The sequence below is a fragment of the Sander lucioperca genome, chromosome 15, assembly GCF_008315115.2.
Source record: "Sander lucioperca isolate FBNREF2018 chromosome 15, SLUC_FBN_1.2, whole genome shotgun sequence".
Lineage (NCBI taxonomy): Eukaryota > Metazoa > Chordata > Actinopteri > Perciformes > Percidae > Sander > Sander lucioperca.
The window spans coordinates 22,916,063-22,942,646 of record NC_050187.1 but is presented as its reverse complement, the minus strand read 5'-3'; the positions used below and the strand labels follow the sequence as shown (position 1 = coordinate 22,942,646).

At 40.2% G+C, this 26,584-nt stretch overlaps 1 protein-coding gene across 5 annotated transcripts; it reads left to right on the top strand.

Annotated features, from left to right (window-relative positions):
• Nucleotides 1-4,808: 4,808 nt before the first annotated feature.
• On the top strand, nt 4,809-24,669 carry mgmt (O-6-methylguanine-DNA methyltransferase). 5 transcript variants are annotated; one of them, XM_031307400.1, is made up of 5 exons: nt 4,809-4,926; nt 7,139-7,284; nt 16,106-16,266; nt 20,668-20,807; nt 23,896-24,669. In XM_031307400.1, the coding sequence occupies exons 1-5, from the start codon at nt 4,873-4,875 to the stop codon at nt 24,010-24,012; spliced, it is 618 nt and encodes a 205-aa protein (XP_031163260.1). In that variant the 5' UTR covers nt 4,809-4,872; the 3' UTR covers nt 24,013-24,669. The 5 variants fall into 5 exon arrangements, with proteins under 5 accessions (XP_031163260.1, XP_031163252.1, XP_031163282.1 ...); XM_031307392.1 differs by having other exon boundaries at nt 7,136-7,284; XM_031307422.1 differs by having other exon boundaries at nt 4,914-5,037.
• Nucleotides 24,670-26,584: the final 1,915 nt, after the last annotated feature.

Genomic DNA, 26,584 nt, shown 5'->3' with positions numbered 1-26,584 from the left:
AGAAGGCAAACTGCAATCTGTTTCACTATTTAATGTATATTCAAGCACTTCACTGCAGACGTTAGTCATCATCAACGTGTTCTTCCTTTCACCATCTTCATTCAATTTTTTTCTCCATGCATGATAATAGAATCAAATGTATTATGTATTACTAATCACATGATAAAAGCCTTTGGTGCTAGTAACGCATGTAGATTCCAAAATGCAGTGCATGTACAAGAAAAGTCATTGCCTTTTTAACAGTGGCCTGAGGGAATGAAATTGTCCCTTAGCCTCCATAACCATTGACACAAAAGGTCCCCAAACAATTTCAAATTACTGCTTTATTTCTCTCTCTTATATAATCCACCCACATTATTAAATCTACCACCTTCTGGGACTTTACTGATACAATAATATTACAGTGCTAAGATGTTTACATTCGAGACCGCTAGCTTTCCTTGTTATAAACATGTATGCCCTTAGGACTTGTACAATATGTATGCATACTACTTGGCCTAAATGAGGCGCAGGTCATTTTGTTTTTAAGAGGGGTCAATATTACCTCAAGCAAGGGGCCAAGGCCAACACCAGAACCTGACTGAGCAGAAAATGGCTCCTGATACTCACAGATGAGATCTGTTATACATTAAACATGCTTGTAAATATTCACTAGTCAGACCATTCAAATGGAAAATATGGTTTAGGTCAAAGGTCTATGAAAATGTTGTCTCCAGAGGAAGTCCCCCTAGAATAGAGGCAATGATGATAACAGGGAGAAACACCCATAGGGGACTAGGGAGAACATTAAGAGTTGTTTTACATGTTTGACTGTGGGACAGCGATGATACCAGGGAGATAAATGATGGGCACTTATCAGACTGGACTGACCTAGAGTTATGTACCATGGCTAATGGAATGTAACACTCCCATCAATTACACGCAGCCTGGCTGAATTAGAATGAATTAATGTCCAATAAAGTTTTCTAAATAACTCTGTTCAAGCATTTTATTAGCATAAAAGATATAAAAAAAAGAATTAGACCACACAAAAATCAGGAATAATGCCGGAACAGGTAGGCTTTGTGAATACAACAATACTTATTGAAATCTATGAATAGAAAAGCACCAGAGGTACAGAATAATACGTTGACATCAGTTTTATTAGCGGTTTGTCTCACTGACAGGATCACATGGCTTGAAAATTATTTCATCATGTCCAAGTCCAACTGTGGGACTACAGTGTTATCTTCTATTTTTGTCTCTCTCGGCCGTATATTTCAGAGGCCAGGAACAATGTAGTCTGACAGACATATTCTTTATGAGGGGCTCGTGGCCTCTCTAATTTGACACAGTTGTCAGAGATAAAGCTCCTTAGAGAGTGTGGCCATGCTCTGGGTAAGAATGGGGATTAAATTAACACCCCCACCTTCACATCCTCTGACCCCAATACTGGAGAATAAAACATACATGGTGACTCACTTCAACACCCCACATCTCCCTTCCAACTTCATCTCTGAAGGGGTTTGATTTGTATTTTTTTTTAAATAAAACAATAATGCACTGCTCAGCTTCTTAAAGCTGAAATCTTAATTTTAAGACAGTTCTGTAAATTAACCAAGAATGTGGATTGAATGTAATTAAATAAAAATGCAAAGATAATTTAGGCAATTTTAATAAAATCTGATTAGTATATAGAGGAAACAATCCTGTTTATCAACAAGCATTTTTACTGTAAATGTGGCCAGTAAGAGTAAAATGACACCTCAAACAGCTTTCACAGTGTAACAATACACTCCCTCTCCTTGGTAGTTTCAAATGACCCAAGCACGTAAAATCAAATCAACACTGGAATGGATCATATCAAATTCTAATGAAAACATAATGTGCTCTTAAAATGTGTTTTGGCCCGGGCGCCAGTCATCCAGAGAGTCTCCCCCAGATGACGTGATGAATAGGGAACACTGATGGAATATGCATCAAAGTCGAGCTCATGATTTATGTAATAGCAGTCACTTGGACACTGATTAGCTGCTCTGTCAAGCGTGTAATACGAGAGGTACAACCCCTGGTTTATCAGTCATTTATCTGAAGTGCGTCCTGATATTATCACTGGATCCTAATGTCATCATTATGCCGCACAGCATGTGCGGGCCAGTGTGTCATGGTGCCGGCGACACTGCCTGTCAGGAGTTCAAGCCTCTTCATTTGCAAAGTGCTCAGACATTCATAGCACTATGTCAACAGTAAAATAGAGAAGCCACATCATATCAGAGATGGAGGGACAGAGGCACACAGGCACACTAAATAAGTGGGCACCAGAGGGTACAGAGAAATTTTGTCACGTCTTTGTGATTGCGGCATTGCTTATATGATGATCAGGCTAATTCTTTTGAGAGGAGTGGAATAACAAAGTGTCAAAGTAAAAAGAACAAAATAACAGGATGCCTTTTTAATGCCTGCTTCATGGTTTGATTTAGAGGAACAGACATAACTCTACTGTACACTGGATATACACAATGAGAACACCCAGACCTCCTCGATGTGCAATGTGAGGCCCACAGAGCCATTTCTCCTGATTAAAATGCACACTCACACACACCACTGTGTGAGAGGATGGTGGTTGTTCAGTCTGTCAGGACTTTCCTGCTCTCCGAGAGAATATCTAATATCATAAATGACTTCAACTCCTCCCACGCCAACATGAGAGTGAGATTGTGAACACAGGAAAAGAGAGCAAAACACAGACAGGCAGTATATGACTGAGCTATGACAATCAAACATTACCGGATGGACAAAACTGCTAATAAACAATTTCTGTCATTATGACAAAAAAAGGTTAGGGCTGTTATTCTCACAAACATCTGGTGCTGTACACTAAAAGGAAACTGTGCAACGTATAAGTCTATCAACACCTCACACAAACAAAAATAGTGCGGGAAACTGAACAGGAAAAAGAGCTCTTTGAGTCTCAAACAAAAGATATCAGCCCGGCTGCCAACACAGACAGGGCACCACACCTTGGCAATGATACCGCTCACAATCAAAGGAACAGTCGTCATCAGTACAGCCGTGTTTTTAAAGGATATCTTAAAAAGATTGAAAATATGTGTCATTATGGAAAACAATTGAGGCTGGAACCTTTAGTAAATCAGGTTATGTCACTCGCACACACTTAAGGCTGTTTATTTCAACACATGGCTAAAGTATTTCCTGTTTTTAAAATAAATGATTTGCACTTATCAGAATGAATATACATGACTGTACAAACAAAATATAAAATGTGCAAAACAGCTTTGATGTGCCAGCAGTAATTAAAATGAATATACAATAAATATAGGATGACAAAAAGCAAAAGTTGTCTTTAAATAATTTTAAATTTGCACATTTGAGAAATCTTTTCCCTCTAAATGTAATAAAGCACATGCAAAAACATCCACCCTTACTGCCACATATGATAAATGTCTGGCCACTGAATGCAGCATTAAAATGATTTCAAACAGTATGGCTCAGAAGATCCAGCAGAGGGGGCTGCTTACTGCAATCATATGCTGATTAATTGAGCTTGATTCTCCCCATGCTGGGAACATAAGTTGTCCCACACTGTAGGCTACATGTTGGTATGTGGGTAAAGGTTACAAGGCTTTATCGAAGTCACCTTTTACCACAGGTAGCCCTTCACATCATTTTTGATGAATATTAAGAAAACAGTGATTTTCTGATTATCCCTCATCAAGCCTATATCAAACTAGGTTATGTTCATTTTTATTAATTGTGCATGTTTCTCTCTAATTAGCTAATGAGAGACAAAAAGCAGGTTTAGAGCGGAAAAATGCAAATGACTCTTAGAAAATAGCACAAAAAAGTAAATGGCAAGGCTGAGAATCATCCTTCATTGAAATGTCAGAGATAAATGGCTCAAATGTCACATCAATTAAAACGGGGGACAGTTAGTAGTTCATTAAAGAGAGAGCCATATTGCACCGTCGGGTACCGTTGCCAACCCTTACTATCTGGGGCAGACTGGCAGCGGGTCCAGATGGCATGGAAATCCTCACAGATTTCAAAATGGTCTCTGCAGGGGTGGCGTTTTCTCCCCCGCTCCCACCCTCACCGCTGAGATGGGGTGTGGGCCACAGGCCCATACCGGCCTACACATTCCAAACGGAGGCATGCAGAGAGCTGAAGGCACCACAGAAATAAAAATAAAGCTGCAGAGGACAACAGACACTTTTAAACAATGCATGACTGATGCCGCACACTTGGTCATAAGGACTGAAACAAATGCTTCAGTTAAATCCATGACTGCTCCAGGCAACATAAGGCAAATCCCTCTTCTTTAAACTGCAGTAAACTCTTATTAAAGGATTGTGCACTGCCCATGTGTTGTTCATAATAACACGCTGACTTTATTAATTGGAAATACATAATAAGTTATTGGTTGTTGGAATCAAATAGGTGTTTTTTTTTAATCCACAAACATTATGTCTGGGAGCCTGAAGACCTCGCTGTCACTGCAGACACAGAATTGGATAAATGTCTCAGCTATAAGTGGAAAGATAACAGTGTTTGAAATTAATGTTCAAAATTTGCATTATCATTTTTTTTCCTGCTGTAAAAATATCAAGCACATCAAATATCTAAATCACTACCAATACTAGTCTTCGGTGTACTAGGGACCCCCTGAAGGACCCAATATCCCAACTGGAGACCTATTAGATTAGGCAAGCCTTCTGTGTCTGTCCCTGGCTAGGGGAGGAGCGGGGACTTTATACCGGCCAATTACAGAGCGAGAGCTGACTTTTGCCTCTTGTGATTGGCCGGCTCGAGCACAGTCTGGAGAAACAGGAAGAGACTTTCTGTCACGTTTGTTTTGCAGAGAGAGGAAAAGCCATGGGGGAAAAGCGGACAATTGTTGAGACACCGTACGGATCAAAGGGCTTCATTGTAAGCTACGATGCTAATTTACGGTGTTAAAGTCTCTCTAACAAAGCCTGACAAAATCTGCAGTTCAAATGGTATCTGTATACTGTCATTCGGTCGGGGGCTTACTTTTGAGTAAGTTCGTGCAACGTTAGGCCTTCAGTTACAATCCTCTACTTATTTTTCATACATTTTTAGTGCACGCCTAATATTAAAGGTGTGTTTTAAGTAGTTTGAAGACATTTGCACAATCAAAGTATTGCGCCATCTTCGTGTACATTTCGGCATCAATTCCTTAATTTAATATGGCACAGTAAGGACACATGTTGCATTTGCGCAGTATCTGCGCGCTTTCTACTCAATTAATCACGCAGGTTTGACCAGGAACTGGTGTAATGAGAAACGAGTCAAATGATTGACGAGCACGAGGATGCTGCCAGTGATTTTTAACAACACAAGCTGCTTATTGTTTGTTGTTCCTCACCGTGAAGAGCTGGTTAAATATCCAAACATTGAAGTAGTCACTTAGACTAGTGTAGTACTGCACCGAAAACGGCACAAAACAAACATGATAGCATTATTTTTAATCAGCGTAGACTATTAGCCAAGGCCATTATTGCCAAAGTCCATTATTCTATCTATGAGTCTATTACCAGCTTGCTAAATGGCAGGCAGTGTGTTCAGCGCTTATCCAAAGTGCACTGTACCATTGTTTGGCTCAGAAATTTCTCGCCTTTATTGTCAGTTCAGGCAAACCCCAGATGAATACAGTGAGAGCTGCAAGAGTAGAACAAGAAAGTTGAAGCAGACGCATTTGTGATCGCATACCATGACAGATGTGTTGGTGGTGTGTGTATGTGAAGGGGGGGACTAAAAGTCTAAATGATATACTGTAAATGCATGACTACTTTTTATCACATAACCTTTGTTTAATCTAAAATAGGATATAAATATATCCATTATAAAATTAAAAAGTACAGGCTGCATTGAGCAGTGGAGTATTTTTATTTATTAATTGCTTGTTTTAATTATAGATTGGTATATAAAAATGTCAGAAAATAGGTAAAAATGGCCACAGTTTCCTAAAGCTCTAGGTAACATCTTAAAATCTATGACGTACTATCACGTAAAACAAAGAAAATGTTTAGTATTTTTTCCTGGAATAAATAAATAAAAGGAGTAATTGGGTTAATTGTTTCAGCTCTATTTTTGTGTTGCTTGATGAAGTTACTAGTTTTGAAACTTCTCTGGTTACAGCTTCTCAAATTTGAGGATTTGCTACTTTTCTATGTTTTGGTTTTCTGTCTTTTGGTTTTGGACTGTTGGTCTGACAAAACAATGCATGTGAAAATGACACCTTAGACTCTGGAAAACTGATTGTCATTATTCACTATTTTCTGACATTTATAGACAAATCATGATACATTTATAAAATAATCAGCAAAATAATCGTGAAGTTGCGGCACATCACACAACAAATTGTGTGACTTTAAAAATATGAATGTGGATTACATGTAGGCCTACTATTAAAAATGAAAAAGAGATCTATTTTATTTGTACCCTTTAGACACTTTTCAGATGAAGGTTCCATGAAGGAAAGGTTTCCTTGGTTGAAACTCTTACAATCAATGTGACCTTTATTTATTATAACCCCATCTCTCAAAAACTCACATATAACATAGTCAATCATCTCTCCTTCCCTCAAAGTAAAAATAAAAAAGGAACTGCTGTCTGGTTATTGCCAGTATCCATCTCAGTCGTCAGAAAAGCTGCACGTTTTTGCTTTTGTTAAGGGCTGGAAACCAGAATCCCATCGGAGTTGCACCCTAAGGAACAAATTTAATGCTAGAAAAACATCCCGACCATCAACCAAAAATGACGGATTGAAAATAATGTCGAGCTATCTTGGGAATCCCCCACCAGACAAGGGAACAGACTGCATTGTTTTTCTCATTTATGTGATATATAGAACAGAAAGAGGGGGGAAAATGGGCGATTTATTGGTTAGATAGGCGTATTCTTTTCCATGCACAAAAGAAATATTGGATAGTAATGTAGGGATCAAGTCACATCATGACATTGTTTGGAGGCTAGGTGTTCAAATATGTAAGTCATCATCCGTTGGTGGCCCGCTAGGTTTTCAATAGATCATTCAATGCAAATGTGTGTGGGAAATTGTGAAAGTTGCCATATGAATATGTCAATGAAGGGAGTGTAATTTGTGCTTCCTTAGCAGGGCAACGAGATGAAGAAGCAGAGGGAGAGCCAGTGCACTCAGAAGACCATCTCATTGCTGAGCCCCCTGGGGACGATCCAAGTCAGTGGATGTGAGAATGGTGTGCACACCATCCAGATCCTAATGGATGTCGCACCTGCTGAAAGGTACTGTACAACAGCCGGGCTGGTGACGTGATAAACAAAGGTGTGAAATTTACAGGCGGACAGAATCCACTCCTGTGATGGAGTGCCACCATTCCTCATTGGAAGCAGGGCATTTTTGTAGATCCCACAAGAAATATCCTGGAGAAAGTTGGGCAAATATGAGCAGGCACTAGAAATATGAGGGGCACTAGAATACAGTTGGGCTTGAAATTAGATTTCTGATGGCATGTGGTTGTGATTCTTCCTGCAGTATATTTGAAATTTCAGAAAAATAACTTGTTTATTACCCACAAGGGAGTTGATTAGAGCTGATGTCTGTAGGGTCAGCGAAGGCCATGGGGAGCATGGACTGTTCGCTCCTGTTTATTTATGTCCCTCCAAGTTGTATGCAGTAGTTCTGAGTGTCAACCGACACCCAGAAATGTAATATGTGATTGCATTTCATGCCCTACCCATCCCTCAAAATTGTTAGAACGTTGACAGTCTTACTGAAGCGATTGAAACTGATTAAACTCAGCGTTAATAAGTACTTATTCCTTATTTTTACAGGTCCACATCCTAGATCTCAGATTAGTTTTGATTAGATTGAAATTAAATATCCATGTATCGCAGATTCACATTTGATAAACTTGAATGGTTTGGGAAATTAAACCATTTTCAAATGCACCCGGATAGGGCGGATAAGTTATCCTTTTGAAAATGTATGTTCAAATTCTAATTTATGGAAACCCATTAATGACCTTGTATATTATACCTCAACATGTGTTTTTTTCCTCGACTGTCTGCTATTTCCTAAAATCCCTCAAGCAGTAAAAACATTCCACTTGTTGTTAATGAGTTGAAGTTAGAAAATTAATAATATGGAATTTTGATTATGGAAGATGTCCTGTAACCATGCGCAAGCACCTTTTTCCGTCTTCTTGTGAACAGGGTTTAATTTGTGTGTTCAGGTTCAGTAAGAATATGCAAATGAATTTAATGATTCGCATCACTAGATCATTTCTCAGTTTAATATCATTTGCTATGTCGGTCATAAGTGATGCTTCGATCACATCGCTGTCTGTATGTTCTCAAAGGTGTGAGCAAGAAATCATTAAACCAAATGTTTAGATTTTATCACGACCAGTTGAATACAATGTTATTGTCATATGACAGGGGAACTAGAGCCACCTCAGATATATGGAGTAACGAAATGTAAACAGGCATTAAAGAAGGCGAGATAAAGTGACAAAATAAAGGCTTATCTTTGCAACCGGCTTTACATGTAGATCTCACAAAAGCCCGCCTGTAGCAGTAATAGTTCAAATCAGCCATTTCCATTGATTTATTTATGACATACTAAACAAGGCTCTTTCTAGCTTTGGATGTGGTGTGGCACAGGCTTAGGAAGTCAGTGTGATAAATGATCTGTAAGAGCATATTTTGGATAAGGGAAATAGATAACATCTATGCATAACGTAAAGGGAGACCTACAGTAGTATATTTGTGAGCAAGTCAAAGCTTTGCAGGTTTATACAACTGTTTGCCTTCTATGTTTTTTTTTCTTCTCAGAATTCACTATTGGTTGGTGTTGAACAGCTGGTGCAGCAACAAAAGCATTTGTGGCATTGATAGATAGTTATTGATAAATGCCATTATAGCTACATAAACGCCCTTGAAGTATTGCTTACACACCATGACCGTCAGCTCTTTCTAATAGAAACGTCTCAAGCCCCTTTTGCTTCCTAACTGATCTTAGGAACATTTCCTAAAATCAACCTCCTCTGCCAGTCTAACGACAGCCCTGAAGGCACCATCAGATGAACAAATTCATTACATCTCAACAACCCCTGTTGGGGCCCTACGCACCAGCCTCCCTGTTAACCAGCTTTTCCCCCCTTTAGTTTTTAGCATGGCCTCAGCGTTCACAGAAAAATGATACGCATTTTGTTTACAGGAGATTACTATTATCTGAAATATGATGCTTCTTGCCTCTTTCACACAGAGCACAGACACATAATACAGAGGAAATCATAGAGTACTTTTTTATTAGGGTGAAAAATGAAAAAAGGGCTGGACTCCTGCCCCGAGACATTTTGTGAGCATATTATTTTACAATGCTTTGATCAATTTGTCTGTCAAGCTGGCTGAGATGTGGGGGAGCAGGAAAAAAGCAATTTAGCTTGTGAGGTCCTCAATAGAAATGTACTACAGGAGCCTGTGTATGACATGTTGCATTAGAACCTGAGTAGCCTTTATTGCCTGATAATGTCGCAAGGCAATGCTGATATCAATCACCCTTTAACAGCCAGTATGATGTGTTTTTATGAAAAGAAAAGAAAAATGCATGAAGCATTTCTTGGAAAATAATTGATTTAATTCTGAGCTGAGGGATTTCTGCTTTTAACAACATAAAAATAATGTGTTGGAAAAAAACAGCACAAAATGTGCTAGAAGCTAAAAATTGTTAAGAACAAGCTCTATGCATATGCTCCTATAGAAAATTGTAATTAATTTTACACGGATAAACATTCTCAGTCTCATTTGCATATAGATATAAACAATATATTTGTGCATCTGAATTCCCAGCACACTTGAATCACGTGGTCTGCCTAAAATCCTAAGTGGCTAAACCAAAAATTATCATTATATTTCCCAGGCCATAAATCCGCCTTTTTTTTCTCTGACACAAAGCCTTATAAATCTGTGTCTGATTTTTCACGTTGCACATTGTTTTTAGTTAATGATTTTCATCTGTTTGTTGTTGCTGTGATAGTGGGGAAATGTACCATATGCTCCGGCAAAAGACAAATGATTAGCAAATGAAATTCTGGACAGCTGTCTGACTGAAAGCGTTTGGTTGATAGCATTCTGCTACCATAATTAGCTTAAGCTTTGGGTTAATGAACTTTCTACCTGGATATGCATAATAATAGCATTCTGCAGAAAGCCAAGGAGCTTCCAGTATATCAGCAGCAAAGGCTGGCTTTTTATTTTGTATTTCGGCTGCATATTTCAATTTCAAGAGGCGATTTAACTCGGGAGCATCGTCAAATATTGTAGATTTTACTCCCCAAGCCAGATAATTCTGAAACAATAGGGGTGTATTATGTGGCAGAAATGCCATTTCTGAATGTAATTAAAGTGGATGAAAGCAATCACCAATTTTTAAATGCTTTTGTCTAGCATGAGGCCTACTTGTAAAAAAAAATACCCATCAAGAGGAGAAAAGAGGCAAGAGAACCCCCAAGTCCTTATATAAGAGGCCTTTGAGACTGAAGTGAAGTACAACAGTAATTAGTCTTTTGTATGAATTTTGCCGGCCATGCTCATGATTAGTTAAGCATATGAGAGGACTGCAGGACTGCATTGGTCTTAAGGAGGAGGGTGTTAAAGTCTATTTATCACCAGTTATCCTCACAGCTTTCCATTATCACTGACAACACTGGATAGGGCCTGAGAACAGCCTAATTGTTCTGAGGTGGAGTGTTTTTGTGTCACCCCAGTCACATTGGCATTCATAAGCAGCCAGACATTTTCCATCTATCTAGCACTAATACCCAAGCTGTCACAACAGCTTTTACACACTACCAACGATAGTGTGAAATATCTGAGGTGATGCATTTATCGTTTTTCTCACACTCATGTAGTGTTGTGAATCAATGTCCTGGTTCACACTGAATAGCAGTATGGTAAATGTGCTCCCTGTTTGGGGCCTGTTTACATGATGTGCTCACACACCAGGAACCATATCAACAACTTGTTTTTTTTCCTCCCCACTATAATATCTCTCTTTCCTCTCCATCTGTGTTTATTTCTCTTTCTCTGTTTTATATTAGTCTAACACATAATTGTAATCAATTCAAATTATTATTTCCCCTTTATATATATATATATATATATATATATATATATATATATATATATATACTGTATATGTACACAGTAGTGTGCTAAATAAACTGCTTACATTTGTAACTAAAATGCTTTGTCATACAATCAGTGATCTGCTGAGATATTGAATGAAATCATCAATAAAGCAGGGGGAGACTTTTTGACATAGTCCCTTTAGAAATGGTATGAATAATTCATTGTGTAATGATATTCAGATGATTTTTGTTCTATTTTTTACTGCGACCTTAGAATATTATTTTGCATGTTGTGAAGTCTAGTACTCAGCTGCGTATTCATTAAGGTGCTGCTCCCAATGGCCCTTGGACCCATCTGTGCTCTATGTTTATGCCTCCATCTCTCGGGACCGTCCCAATCAGGCTGCATGTGCCATTTCCTGTGTAAACCAACACCTGTGTAACTCACTACCTGTAAACCGCCACACGCAGACGAGACACTGACATTCACTCAGATGAAAATCTGCAAATGTTGTGGTTTCTAAAGCAGAACCTCCAGGGTGTGGACAGGAGGCGAGCGAGAGTTACCCTTCACTGTGGAGATGCAGCTAAAAGCAGCTCCTGCAGTTTTTTTTCTCTGTTTTTCCCTGCTGTCGACCGGGAAGTTTTTTTCCGGCACAAGGGTTGTGCTAGTTTGTTTTAGAACTTGATTGGATTCTATATCTGCAACATGCAGAAGTGTACAGTGTGTGACATACTGAGGCAATATGCAGAGAGATGATTCTGCTCTGACATCTTGGAGTGGAGTACGAGTCAATTATGCCCAAGTGTTGTTCTTGCTTATCTTCCTGCGGCACCAAACAAGGATTTAGTCAAGGATTTAGGGGTGAGGGGGCGGTGGTGGGGATCATGGTAAGCGGTTCACAACAAAACACTCAAAACTCCTGGGAGCGGGCACTGATTTAAAAATAAATTACAGAAGACGAAGCGCTAACACTCAAGGGCCCTCAGCAGTGCTGGCGTACACAGGTGAAGATTAGCCTCCTCGCTAATCAGAGGAACAAGGCAGTAATTTGCTCTGAACACAGACAGTAATTAGGACTTGGTGACACTGGATTCCCATAATGCCTTTGTGCTTGACGTGGTCAAATTTTGACAGAGGCTATCCATGCAGGGTCACTGTCCCTCCAGTCTCTCGGCCCTCTTCAGTTGAGGCTCTAAAAGGTCCCTGCAGTTACAGGGGATCCCTAATGTACTTTATGCCTCCCTCACTGGCTCCTTACCATTCGGGTAATTGGAATCTCTTACTATTGCACTTGAGAATAGAGGCTAAAAACACTATTTGAAACTGCTCAGTAGTCTGTTGTAGATAAACATTGCTGTGTAGGGGTGTGGATACACTACATAATGGAGAAAGAGTTAAGGCTCTGGTAATACATGCCTTCACTGACTCCTGTGGCTAGCCAGTTGGGAGAAGACCTAATTGTTGTGTGCTTTGTTGCCTACTCTGCAGTATTTTACCACCACCTTTATGTATTGGATTGAGTGTTGCAGCCTCTTTGGTGGACATTTGCTAATAAGAGTTGTTGGATATCTAGAGAGCAGTCTGTTTGGCCGAGTTGTTTTTATTTTGAAACAGCGATGCACAAAACGTGCGCCCCAGAACAGAATAGGAAGCATTCCTTACAGCTTACCACTCCAAAAGCTCTCGACTTTAGTGCTGCAGTAGCTAGATAGGCATCTGAATGATCTTCAAATGGTTGAACGAGCTGCATTGAGCAAGTGGCTTACAATTGTATCACAGCCTTTGGCTCAGAGACCATCAGGATCTTGACATTCATAGAGACATGCTGTATTTTTTTCCCTTTTTAGACAGTCATTTTAGGCTTTTTTCATGCTCTCTTGAGTCTTTGACGTCTCTGAGTTAAGTATCTGCAGCTATAAGGCTGAGGAAAATATTGGACTGCTCTTGGCCTTTTCTATTTCATCCTCTGACCCGCCATGTTACCCATGATCGGTGAAGGAGAACTCTGGCAGGCTGTGTCAAAAGTGACAGCCGATCGAGTCAGGATGAGCGCCATCACGCTTCACAGGATGGAGGCATGAGTTCTGAGTTTTTCCCCTTTTTGTGCAATATACCATTACACCCTTCGCCAGATTCCTTTCAATTAGATCCTGTGGTTAACCTGTTTCATTCATACGTCTGCAGCTGATAGAAAAAGTCTTACTGAAGTCTTGTGCAACTTGAGATACGAAAATATGCCAAAGGACAATTGCCAAATTTGATGTCAGCTATTTTTTTTTGTTCCTTTGTCTCTTTTGATTGTTTCCTCTAGGATGAATGAAATAACCTCCAACATTATATAAATGCTCAATTCATTCTTTATATTAGAGTTGGAAAATAGGTAGAACTCCAAATGACTCCCACTTTACGCAGCAATGATTTATGGTAATTGGAAATTGATTGTGACAGGAGCACAATATTAGAAATTTTCTCAAATCACAATCTTCTACCAAGGGAAATATTCTTTTTAGTGCAGCAGATCCTGGCTAGCTTGGAATTAGTTTCTTATTTCCTTACCTGCTGTGATGAAATAGTAAACGCCTGAAGGACATTGGAAAACAATATGATTTTAACTAGTCAAAAGATAATAAATAACAATTTTGATTTAACCAAATATGAATTGTTTATTCAAACTTAAACACACTTGTTAAACACAGTTATTGAAATACTGTTTATAATCACTGCTAATTAAATTTTTTGGATTTTATAGAGTGTGACAGTTCCTTTAAGACAATATAAAGATTGCTCCTGCTTTGAGAGTTTCCTTGTAATAAGCCCAACATTTATCACACATCTCTAATCTCTCATTTGAAGGGCAGAGTTTCTAATGTGCCAGTCTGGACACTATAAAGATCGTATGATGCTGCTTGATTTGTAATTCATTGAAGCGACTGGAAATGTTGCCAGTGCAGGAGCTACATCTCCACTGCCCACATGCTCTTTAAATACAATCCCCCATTGCACCTCGAGGTGACAGACTTCAGCTCGACTGATGTTGTTCCACTTTTATTTATTTATTTTGGTGTTGTTTACCAGCCATAACATGTACTGCATTGCATTAACTTTTACTACTGTCAATGTTGTATCACTCAAGACACCTTTGAAGCCGGAACATCTATAACAGAGGGCTGAGGGGAGAAGAAAATTAGCCACGGTGACAAGTCTGAAGTGTGAGCTGGAGGTCAAAGGTGCCAAGCCTTAAGCAAAGGTGCTCTAGCCTTTGTCCGGTAGATTGTAAGGGCCTGCGGGTCCAACAGGAACATTTCCACACACAATATCCCCGAGCTGTCAGTGTGCAGCGGCTGGAACATCCTCTCAGAGAGAAAGAGGGGCTGTGGAGGAGTAGAGGAGGAGGTGGTGGTGGTGGGAGAAGAGGTGGAGGGGATTGGGGGGGGGGGGTTGTAGAGAGGGAACAGTGGCCTGAAGATCCTTGCAGAGAGAAAGAGAGGTGGGGGGATGGTGGGTGTGTGTCTGGGGGTGTAGGTGGTGGGGAGCCAAAAGAGCCAGAGTGGGAGGATAGAGAAATAGAGAGGGGGAAATGAGGAGGGAGAGCTGGGGGGAGGAAGGGGAGGGAGGGATAGAAAGGAGAGACAATGACAAGTAGGGGCTGGCTGGGCACTCACCCATGCCGACAGAGATTGCCATGAGCCATGGCCATTGTTTGAGCGGGTCTCAGCACAGGACCCGCCAGTGGGTTTCCGAGTTTTCACCACTCAACTATAAACTGCTGTGTGGTTTATTTAGAAATGAGAGTATTTACACCTTTTACTGTATTTACACCCACTGTTAAATGGCACCCAGGAGATTTTCATCACACAGCCACAAACTAGCAGGCAGAGCGGTTCCCTGAAAACTGACCTTCTCAGTCATAACACTCCAGTAAACCTCAGCTTCACATGTCCAATATAAAATGTTGCTCAAACTGTGACCTGCAGAAGTGTAAAAACACTTTAGGGCCACGTTGTTACGGCGGGCAGGAGAGAGACGGTCTGTGTGTTTAACAAAGTAAATGTCTATTATTAATACCATACAGGATAAGCCAATTTTGAAAAAGGGGCACTTAAATGGTGATATTATTTATTTATAAGTCCTGTACACCAGTTAATGGAATTGGCGGCCTGCTTTAGATCCACAGCACAGCTTGAGGTCCACTTTGCAGTAATGCACATGCTAAGAGAGGACCTTCCCAGTAGGGTCTTTAAGTGTCAAATATGGGTCAGTCTGCTTGCATTGACCTGGGGGGTGGTCAGCAGCGGAGAGAAATTCAGCTGTTAAGTGATGCCAACTCAACCATCGGCAAATTCCTCCAAGCATCTACTCATGCTAAGATGCACGTCCAAGTGTAGTGCTTTGCTGGCCAGCACCGCTCTGGCCAAAAAATCCATTTATTCTTGTCATGAACTATAAACTAGACCCAAGCAGAGTTGAAACTGTTGTTAACGCTGTGCTCTTAACTTTTTTTCCGTAACAGCTGCAAGACTCTTGAAAACTGTCTTTTTTTCAGAAACTGGTTCTGCTCCCTTAAAGTTGTTTGAAATAAACTGTTAGCGCCATTCCTTATGACCCGACAATGTTTTCTTTCATACTCTATCATGCTGCACTTCATATGAATATATTATCTACTGTTAGAAATGCCTGGATTACTGTCTTTACATTTTCTCCAGCTTCTTTCTAGCTTTCACAGCTCTGATATTTGTCACAGCCCAGTGACAGAAGCAACACCGAATTGCAGAACTTTAGATTTTAAACACGTCTTGAAGAACAATTTTAGTTTTACTCAGCAAATGATGCCATCTTGCATCTGTGTCACTCTTGGCATGTTACTACACTCTTGTGACATATTTTAGCACTATTCAACCAAGAATTGGGTATTATGATTGCTCCTCTGATCCCCACCTTAACTCCCCATCCTGCCTTATATCCCTCACAGGAGCAGCGAGGTCCCCCTGAGCTGTGTGGTCAATGATAGCCCGGCAGAAACGAGCCCCGAGTTGCGGTGCTGCGTTGAATGGCTCCAGGCGTACTTCAGTGAGCCGCAGACCACTGGGAGTCTCCCGTTCCCTGCCTTTCACCACCCCGCCCTGCAAGGAGGTCTGTCATGGATAAATATTTGCAGAGCCATGACTGGGATCAGGCTTTCACTCTTAATTGTCAGTTACATCACTTACACTCACTGGCTCACTGTGTTATAATGAAGTATTTTATGGCTGAGAGAGAGAGAGAGAGAGCGAGCGAGAGCAGGGGAAAAGCGAGTGAGTGGGTGAGCAAAAGGAGAGAGAACAGAACACAGAGCTGTAACTTGGTTCAGTAATCTGTGGCAGCTCTTACCACGCGTGTTAGTCTTGGCAAGCTTTTCCATGATTCTTGGCACATTCTTTGAAACTGATCGAATTCCACTCTTGACATTTTCAGACAGGAAGCGTTTTTTTTTTCAATGACAACATGTGAATGGTGGTAAAGTTTGAATGAGCTTATTGTTGGCTTGACCAGTCACCTAGGGTGAGTAAAATGAAAGCACCACAAAAAAACGGACAATTAGTGTCCTTTCAATTGGTAGTTGTGACTGTCGAGTGAATGATTGAGGGAGCTAAGGAAAAAAATGAGGAATTAATTATCCCTGGCGCTTTTGTTTTCAAGGAAACAAACAGTACTTGCAGCCTGACAACTCACTTTTGAAATCATAAATGTATCGCGCTCGTGCCATTTTCAAAACAATTACAGGCTATTTCTTTGTCACACTCAGATGCTCATTGCATTTTAACTTAAAGGTTTTCAGAAGCGCTCATTTAGACCCAGAAGCACACCTACACAGGAAGAAAAATAACTCTAATATATGCATTTAACAATTGTGCCTCTCTTCCCCTGCAATCAGGCCTTAGTTGCTCTCTAATTTCATGCAGATCTGCATTGCTTGAGTGATGGCATTTTCAATGAGCAGGTACTCCATCGAGACCCTGTATACAGCTATGAGTCCCACGCTCCCGCAAAGGCAATGCAGAAATACATCAGGACCAATTACGATATCAACTTTCAGTGTGATTCCCTTCGCCACCAAGTGCTTGTGTACCAGCCCCAGGCTCTTTCAAATCGCATCTCATCTGAAGTCTTTGGGGTTTTAATTAAATTTCAGGATAGATGGAATTCTTCATTAGTACCTGATCTGAATAGGTGATTGTGCTGTGTTCCACCTCTCTCCCTCGCCTGTTGTTTTGGGGCTCAGTAAATACAGGGTTTAGGCTTGGATTGCTCTCAGTAGTCAGAACCATAGGCCATGCCAGTATAAAAATGTTAAATGTGTGCATCAAGAGTATTTGTCTTTTGAGGGAGGAAAATAGAAGGTTGTTTGCTTGTTGATTCACAAATATTAAGGATTCGTTTTTGCCCTACTGCTGTACAAATTCCTACTCGATCTAGTCATGCAGCCGCTGCCTGCCTGGGAAAGAAATACAAGTTTAATCAGGTCATTACAATCTATGACAACCAACTTTTGTTTGCTCAGTTATCTTGTGGGAGAACCTGAACGCGACAGCGCTCTCGCAGCACTTGTCATGTAATATTGAGTTTCGACCTTCACTTGAAGTGTTGCCATGTTTATTTACACATTTCTGACAAAACAAGCCACTTTTCATATTAGCTGTCACGATATACCTGAGCAACAAAGGTGACATGAAAGGAGATGCGAGGTGCAGTTGTCTATACTGTCTGACTGATTGTCATGTGCAACATCACACGCAAGTTTGGTCGTCAGAGGTAGAGGGATGGCGAGTGCGTGCATGTGTCGTGCTCAGTGAGCTTGTGTATGTTTGTGTGTGCGTGCACTTGCATTGCCCCCCCTCAGAAAAGAAAACACAGACACCATCATGGGTTCTTAAAGCGATGCATATTCTTATCTCATTAATTATACATCCATATGTAACAGACGAGAGGATCTTAGTCTCGGTAAGCGGCACCGGGAATATGCAGGGAGGGGGGCCAGGCAAAGGGGGGAAGGGCGCTCTTCAAAGCCCAAATGACTGTGTTCTTGCAGGAGGCTGAACCTCCCCCTGTGCACAGCACAGGGGGAGATGAGACGCTCACCAGGGCTCGCCCCTGTGATGTGGAGAGAAATTAGGGAAATGAACGTTTTCAGAATATCGAATAATCAGAGAATCATCAGCACCCCGTCAGCCTTCAAAAGTAGGGATCCCTCAAGACTCAAGAGACACTTTGACTGGGAGTCAAAGTCTTCCCTCCCATTAGACACAAAGGATAATGAGGTAGCCGCATTTCCACTATTGTCTCTTTTTGTCACAACCATGTATGAGGTGACTGTCAGCTGGAAGTCATCTCCCCAAATCTATCATTAGCTGGGCTAATGGAATTCCATTTATTGTTATTGTTTTTTCTTCCTTCAATTTGCTCTCATATACAAAAGTATGAGCAAATCAATCATTAATGTCAATACCTTCATAATCACTAGATCTGTTCGATTTTACTCTGGGTCAATCTGTCTCTGCCTCTGCAGAGGCCCTATCACCTGGCCTCATGGTAGGTAATGACCTGTGATATAATTATGGGATGCCTGTAAACATGTAAGTGGTTCCTCTCAACTTTTATTTAAACAATTGACATCACTGCACCCCGATCCAAAGAGGGTCCTGACCCCAGACACACCGTATTAGGCTCTTTATGAAGTATGGGGCTAGGGGACTGCTCTCCAAATCATTGCTGGTCACCTTGAGTGACCCGCATGAAGTCTCTGTCACAAACACTGATGAGGGCAAAGTTCTTTAACCTCTGTACCGGCAGATAAAAGCACAGACACTTGTTTTTGTCCAGAACTGTTGGAGATGTGAAACCCTTCCAGGAGAAACAGCTGCTCAGGATTTATAAAAGGTGTAAACAGCCCCGTAGCTTGTTGCTCGGTCTGCTTGTAGGCGACAGTGCTCAGCAGCGTCTGGCGGCGTGACACTGACTTTGGTTGTTTGTCAATAACGTTTGCATCAACAGGGATTTGTCATAGCCATAGTCTGGGCAAGTTGTCATCTACCCACCAGTGACAAAGCGATATCAATATGTACCATGCACATCATGTGGCCAAATCCACGCTTTATGAGGGAGAATAATGCATAAAAGAAATTTCAGGGGTGTATCTTATCTCCTCATAACATTAAGTCTGTCTGCGTAAGAGCCCGTCATCTCGTTGACAGCGTGATTATTACCTGAAAAATTATTAAACAGTACCTACGGGCCTTGTTCAAGACAAAGAACTCACATGGGTGCGCATCAATCAAATATATCCCCTTTAGGTTTTACACTTATTCCCCCCAGTTTAGGCAAATTGCCTTGTTCGCATGGCTTTGTGTAGCGGAGAGTGACTATAAGGTAGCAAGGGAGCCTGGGGAGCAAAGGATGTTCACTCTGTAGAAGAGAGACAGGGGTGTGACATGTTTTCACACAATGCCAATTTAGAGGGATTTCTCATAGATCACTTGTCATGTGCTCTCTTAGACCATATAAATGAGAGAGAATGGGAGATCACTAATTGAATTTTTATGACTTGAGTACATGTATGTACTAGAAGAATGTCACCCCCTCTTGATAACGAGACTATTGTTCCCCATCTTGTTCTCTTTGCAAAAAAAAGTGTGGTTTGCTTGCTACACACACTGCATCAATGTCTTAAGGTTTTGAGATGCTTCAAAAAAAGTTTCCCTTTTTCTTTAGCAATCACAGCTAGACAAACATGCCTCTCAGTCACTGCCTGGTAATCCAGAAAAAAAAAGATATTGCAACTGCTAAATTGCTAATGAAATCAAAGCCGTTAATGTGGTCGGTTAAGCTGCGGATGATTTGAAGAATTCCGCCATTTAAGTGAAGATGATATAATGAATCTACTCTGAATAGAAAGCAATTAAAAGGACAAATTGGTCTGATTAACCTCAAAGTCATCCCACTGCCACAAATGGTGTGTAACATTCAAATTATTATTATTAAAAATCTAGAGCAGATTTGCAGTCTTTTTGGCCTCTCTTAATCCTTTTAAATGAAGGAGCGAACTTTTTTAATTTTAGCTTTGACCTTTCAAAGCATAACCTAGATTTTTCTGCCATAGAAATCATTTTCTCACATCATCTTCTGTAGCATGTCAATACTAGTTCTAAGGTCAAGTTGAGGGACTTCTATGTATTTAGTTGTTTAATGAGTATTGTACAGAAAAAAAGAGGGAGTCCTACAGAGCCCCTAGGAATAAGAATTGGACCTCAAACATGTGGTTGGACATGATGAAATAAAACGATTCAGTGGATCAAAATGTACTGATGTTTCAAACTTTTGATTTAAATTCAAAACACCAGTTTATTTCAAAGGAGTAAAATCAACGTTGTACTAAAATGTTGTCTTGTTGTCATCAGCCTCTCAGGCAGCTGTCTGATTAAATGAGAAACTCTCTCTTCCTCTGTTCTCTCCCTCTGTCTCTCGCTCTTCCTCTCTGTCCTCTGCTTTGTGGCGAAGACGCGTTCACCAGCCGCGTGTTGCAGATACTGCTGAGGGATGTGAAGTTTGGAGAGACGGTCTCGTACAAACGCCTCGCTGAGATGGCGGGAAACCCCAGAGCGGCGCGGGCGGTGGGAGGGGCCATGAGGAAGAACCCGGTGAGTGTGGATGACATTGATTGACGTGCTTCTCTCTTAGTTACTTTATGTAGTCAGATAGGGAAACTAATCATTTTTAATAGATTATTATTAGATTTTAATGAGATTTTAGTGCATCTGAACCTGCATGTTGCGCGTGGACTAACAGTAATGCTGCCTATAGGCAAAAGTTAATTAGTCATTTTGGGTAGTAGGGGTAGTAAATAAAGAAGTAGCACCGGACACCATGACATTACTTACAGTATTAAATATAGAGCTGCAACGATTGACAGAAAATGAATCTGTCGCTATTTTAATAATCTAGTAAGCGTTAGTGTCACTTTTCTAAGCAAAAACTCCTATCATTCTCTGGTTACAGCTTCTTAAATGTTTTATATCTTTGTTAACAAAATGTCTCTTGGTAAAAAACAAGACATTTCAAATTGTCAATTAGGGAACTGATGGATATTTTTCAGTGTTTTCTGATGTTTTATAGACCTAGTGATTAATCAAGAAATGAATCAGCAGATTAATCGATAATGCAAAAATCATCTGTCGCCTGATTACATATTCTTAAATGTAATTTGGATTATGTGAAACAACCACACGAGTTGCAATAGATTTAATTGTTTTACATCAAATTATGTTATGCTGTAATTGCACATAAAAGGGTTAAATGAATGAATGAAATGGTGAATGAATTAATAAGTAAACAAATACAGAAACAAATTAATAAATAGATGTATGTAATGTATTCTGTGGGTACATTTAAACATACTGTATATGCTCATATAATCAAACATTGAAAATATATAAAAAGTGATAAAATATAGATTTGATCTGATGTCCTGATGCTCTGTTTTGTTTCAGTTTCTTGAAGAGCACTCCCTCCAACAAAGTTCTTGTGTACTCCACTTGAGTTTTCCAATAAAACAAGTAAAAAAGAAAATCTTCGTGATGCAGGATATGTAATCTAAACTGTAGGTGTGTTCGAAAATGTGCAAAGGCGAAATAAACGCCTCCCTCTGAGAGCTGCGGCGAAGTAGAAGTCTACCTACAGCACAATTTTAAGCCCACACCTTTTGTTCCTGTTCTCTCAAGTCTTTACTGTAGATGTACACTGCAAATCTCCGATTCTTGTAGGAAACCTGGGCCCGCATCATTTTGCCCATGAATCCACTATGTACAAAATGGAGGGCTAGAGGGCAAGTGGTGTGTCTTCTTTTGATCAAACCCTTTGATCAAAGCGCGTTTAGCTCTGCCCATGTAGTGCTGTGGGCACCACCGGTGTACTCTGTGAGGCAGAGAACACTTCTTGTACAGAAATGCAGCCAGTGAGATGCTCTCCCTCATATGTGCAGTGAAAGCTTGTGTAGATCCTCATCTTAGTGCTGCGATTTTTGCGACACTGTTTTTGTTATTAAGGTAGGAAGAATACTCACTTATGATAATAATAATAATAATAATAATAATAATAATAATAATAATAATAATAATAATAAAGTAAGTTCAAACACAGAATAAATGCAAATAAACTACAAAAGATAGCGTTTATATGTTTTTTATACACAAGTTTCTTTATATTTTATGTTAGCCAATGGCATTGCTTTTGGATGGCTGCACAATACCTCAGTCTCATGTTTTACAGACATTTTCTTCCTTTCGTCAGAGAGGCTGGAAGCCTGAGCCCTCAGCTCCTGATACAGATCCAGAGTCAGATTGTCAGTGTCAATTACTTGTCAGTAGCGCTGCTCCACTCAGGCTTCAACTGTGAAAAGCTCAGTGTGCTCAATCGATCCTCGCCTCTCTGTGGCACTTCTTCTTCACCAGGATTTGAGTATTGATAAGCCTGGCGTAGTGCTCTTTTCCCCCCCAAGTGAAGAGACAGATCCGTAGGCCTTGAGGGTACCCTGCTCTCCCTCCAAACCCGGGGAACAGTATTGATTCGAATACTCGAGCAGTATTTCTCTGTCTGCAAGGTTAATCTGGGGCTCGGAAAGTTTTATTGCTGTTGATATGGGAGCGGGTTTAATGATGGATTTGAACTGAAACACAGTGCATGTCCAACTTTTATGTGAAAGGAGGTGCAGCCATTGAGTCAGGATAACTTGGTTAAATTGGAGGAATATAGTCACAATGCAGCAGTAGTTGGGATGTTTTTGTATTTAGTAAAACTAGAAGAAATATTAGGGCAACATTAAGAATATTTTAAAAGGAATAACGTCTGTGATTCATTCTAACCATTGCTACTCTTCTTGTTCTGAATTCACAATGATCGAAGTGTTTTAGGCTTGCTTGTTTAATCTTTCTCCAGCCATTTAGTTTACAAAGAACTCGGGACCCCCCCTGGCAGTCATCTGCAACAAGAGTAAACGCTCCACCGACTTCCTCTTTTTAATGATCAGAGGGTTATCAGATCTTAATGTTGACACCCTCTCGATTGAATATTCATCCTGCTGGTGTTTTTGCCCATTAATTTTTGATTGCTTCTTTGCTTTACACTATTAAAGAGTAAAAAACATTTATACCCAAAGACTGAGCCATCACCCTGAATGTGGATTTGTGCAGGATCAAACCAGACACTTCTGGTGTGGCACTTTGTTTTCATGCAGTGCATGAACATAAAAAGCAAAAAAAAAAGTGTAGATTGATATTTCCTGCACGTTGGTTACTTTTAAGTTGCACCGTTTATGTGGTAAATCAGATGATTTCATACATAATACATATCTACTATCTACACCTCCTACTGTTGTGTTGATGTGACAATAAACGTCAACCTGAGAATAAGAAAGCAGTAAAGCTCCAATCTGTATTTCTGTTTTATTTTTAAATATTAGTTTTGTACCAACACATCATACTTTTGTGGTAACAGTACTGATCCTTCATGGAATTAAAATTTTTAAAGTTTAAAACTTGTATACTAAAAATGTGCTTTTTTGCAACCTCCTTTCTGAATTTATATATTGAATAAAAAGAAAAGAGAAAGTAGAAGCAAACACTTTAAAAGTGTCTGTTTGCATGTAAAAAATGGTCGTGCCTACCATTTGCAGAACTTCAACATGTTTTTTTCCTCAGCGTTGAATTTTCTCTCTCTGTCTGTCTGTGCCAGGTTCCTCTCCTCATCCCCTGCCACCGAGTAATTTCTAGCAGTGGACAGAGTGGGCCGTACATGAGCGGCAAGGGCGACCATCTCAAACAATGGCTGCTCACCCATGAGAGGCAGTGAAGGGAAGGCTTAAGCATGACAGAGGCCAACTGTCCTCCATTCAGTACATAGTCACACACACAAGGCCGGGATTTCTTTTTAAGAACACAAAACAGGGCCATAAAGTTTAGCGTTCTTGGCACACTCTGTGGAACAACTTGAGCTGCTTGTAGATATTCAGTTTATTCTCCTTTTTTAAATCTAAGAATAGAGATGCTGCATAGTTAATGTGATACAGAGTTGTTGCAGAATTAGAATGTACAAAAATAACTTAAACAGAGAAGAGTAGGAATTACAAACATAATGCTCCCGTGGGTCTCCATTGCGTTTGCCAGATAGTGCTGGAATGGTTTTTCTAAAGAATTATTATTCCCTTAAAAATATGTCTCTTGCATTGTTGTTGTTGTTGTTTTTTTTTCCTAAGCAGAATTAGTCTTTGTACCTCTCGTTGGTTTTTTAATTTCCTGCCAAGTGAATGCTTTGTTCAACATCCAATGATAAAGGCTCTGAATTGTACTGCTACAAAGCTTTGTAGTGAAGCATTTGTTTTGTCTTCATTTAGATCTCATTGTTTGCTCTCGCCTTATAATCCACCTAGAGTGGAGATGTCTTATGCATTATATACTTTACTTTTGTTACCTTAGACATGTTTAAATAAATACATCTCAAAATGACAAATCCTGCCTTTTCATCATTTTAATTGTATTTAATTTAAAAATTGATTTCATGTAACATTCACTCCGTTCAGCTCATAATTAATTATGCTATATGTCTTCTCTCCTCGCTGCAGCTCTGGATGCCAGAGCTCCTTTTTTATTTCTGAGTAGTGTTTTCCATTAGAGGGCAGTACAGAACGGGAAACAGAAATCAACATTTCAACCTTGAATTCATCCTGCACATTTAATCTGTAACTTAAATGTTTATATGTTATTTTATTTCCATCACAACACAGTTTAATCCCTTTGGGATAAATTATTCTCACTTAAAAAGACCTTACGGAGAGGGCAGCAGTGGTGCTGTGTGTTTAGAAATAGCAGTTGCTTTAATTGAATATGTCCTGTACTTTTATTTTCTATATTTACTTAAAATGATCTGTTGTAACATTGACAGTTTTGTCTTTTTTTTTCTAAGTTCTTGATTTTCCTAACAGTCTAGTCTAGCCCCAGAGTGACCCTTTCTTGCCTATACAGTAGTTATTCCTCTTCTGTTCAGCCCAGGTAGCATAATAATCCACCCTGCAAAAAATAACCCCGGCTCTAACCTTTGCAGAACCAATTCAAGTGGCCTGCTCGCTGAATACATTTGAACTTTGCTGCATTTTTGAATTTCTTATCCGATCAGCTCTGCGTGGCTGTCTTGCCGTGCTGCTGGACTCACTTACTCTGCCGTTGGTGCACCATCGCAGCGTAGATGTCGAGGCTGCAGACAGGCAGATGAAGAATGAGACTCAGTCTGTGGTTTCACAGAGGGCTAATGATGCCTGTGGTGACTACAGGCTACAGTCAGCCCCCTAACGAAGGGAGCTGTGACACAGCCACAAGGGGTCCCATTTAAACCAGGCGCACTCTGAAGTGCACTGTAAGCACCCTCCTTTTTTTGCTTGTGGCTAAGTAAATTCTATGGAATGCTATGAATTTAGCAACCAGAGATAGTGATGTCTGTAGAGGTCTGTGTAAAAAACAAGTCCAGCATCAAAGATTCAAACATGCTGCCAGTAATTGGCCATGTAATTGCTTAGGTACCCAAGGAATCTCTTAAAAAGAATTCAGACCTTTTCATTTTTTTAATTCCTACATTTTCATGGGATTTTAGTATGTATCAGCATTAGTAGCAGTGTTATTATTATTGTGTCTGTATTATTTTGTGGTGGTACCACTTCCGTACCATGCTGGCTCAGAGATAAAAAAAGAAGTTAGATTAAAAGAGGCTGAGACGATCTCATCATCCGCACTGTTCATCTCTGTGAAACCTTTAATTTTGGCCTAATATCTGCCTCCATTTCAGAGAGAGAGACTACAGGAGTGCATGAGCTGCATGCGCGTGAGTGTGTGTGTTTGAGCATGTGGCCATGCGTGTTGGTGTGTGCACATGTGTATGTCCATATGTGTGTGGGTGAAGTGGATGATATTGAGTCTGACTTCATAAATCACCCAGACACTGATAAACTCCCTATGCACCCACACACCGCTAATGGGCAACCCTTAAGGAGTGTGAGTGTCTCGTGCGGCGTTTGATTCAACATTTATTAACCCCCTCACACACACACACACTCTCCCTCACATACTGTACAACACACACTCATTTGAGCCCCAGAAAGAGCGAGGATATGGTTGGTGGCATCCACAGCGTTAGTGCGAGGTTTTGACCTGGCCGAGCTGTATTAATCACGGCAGATAGTAGCAAGATACATTTTAGCTTATACAGCCACAACAACAACAACAACCTCTGCATTTCCTAACATTAGTTTCCTTCTCATAACTTATATCCTGTCTCCAACTCCCCACTTCCCATCTCATATCCTGGCAACCCACCTCATTATAGAGCAATTTTCTGCCCCCACATCAAATACAAACACACTCTGTGCTTCCATCCC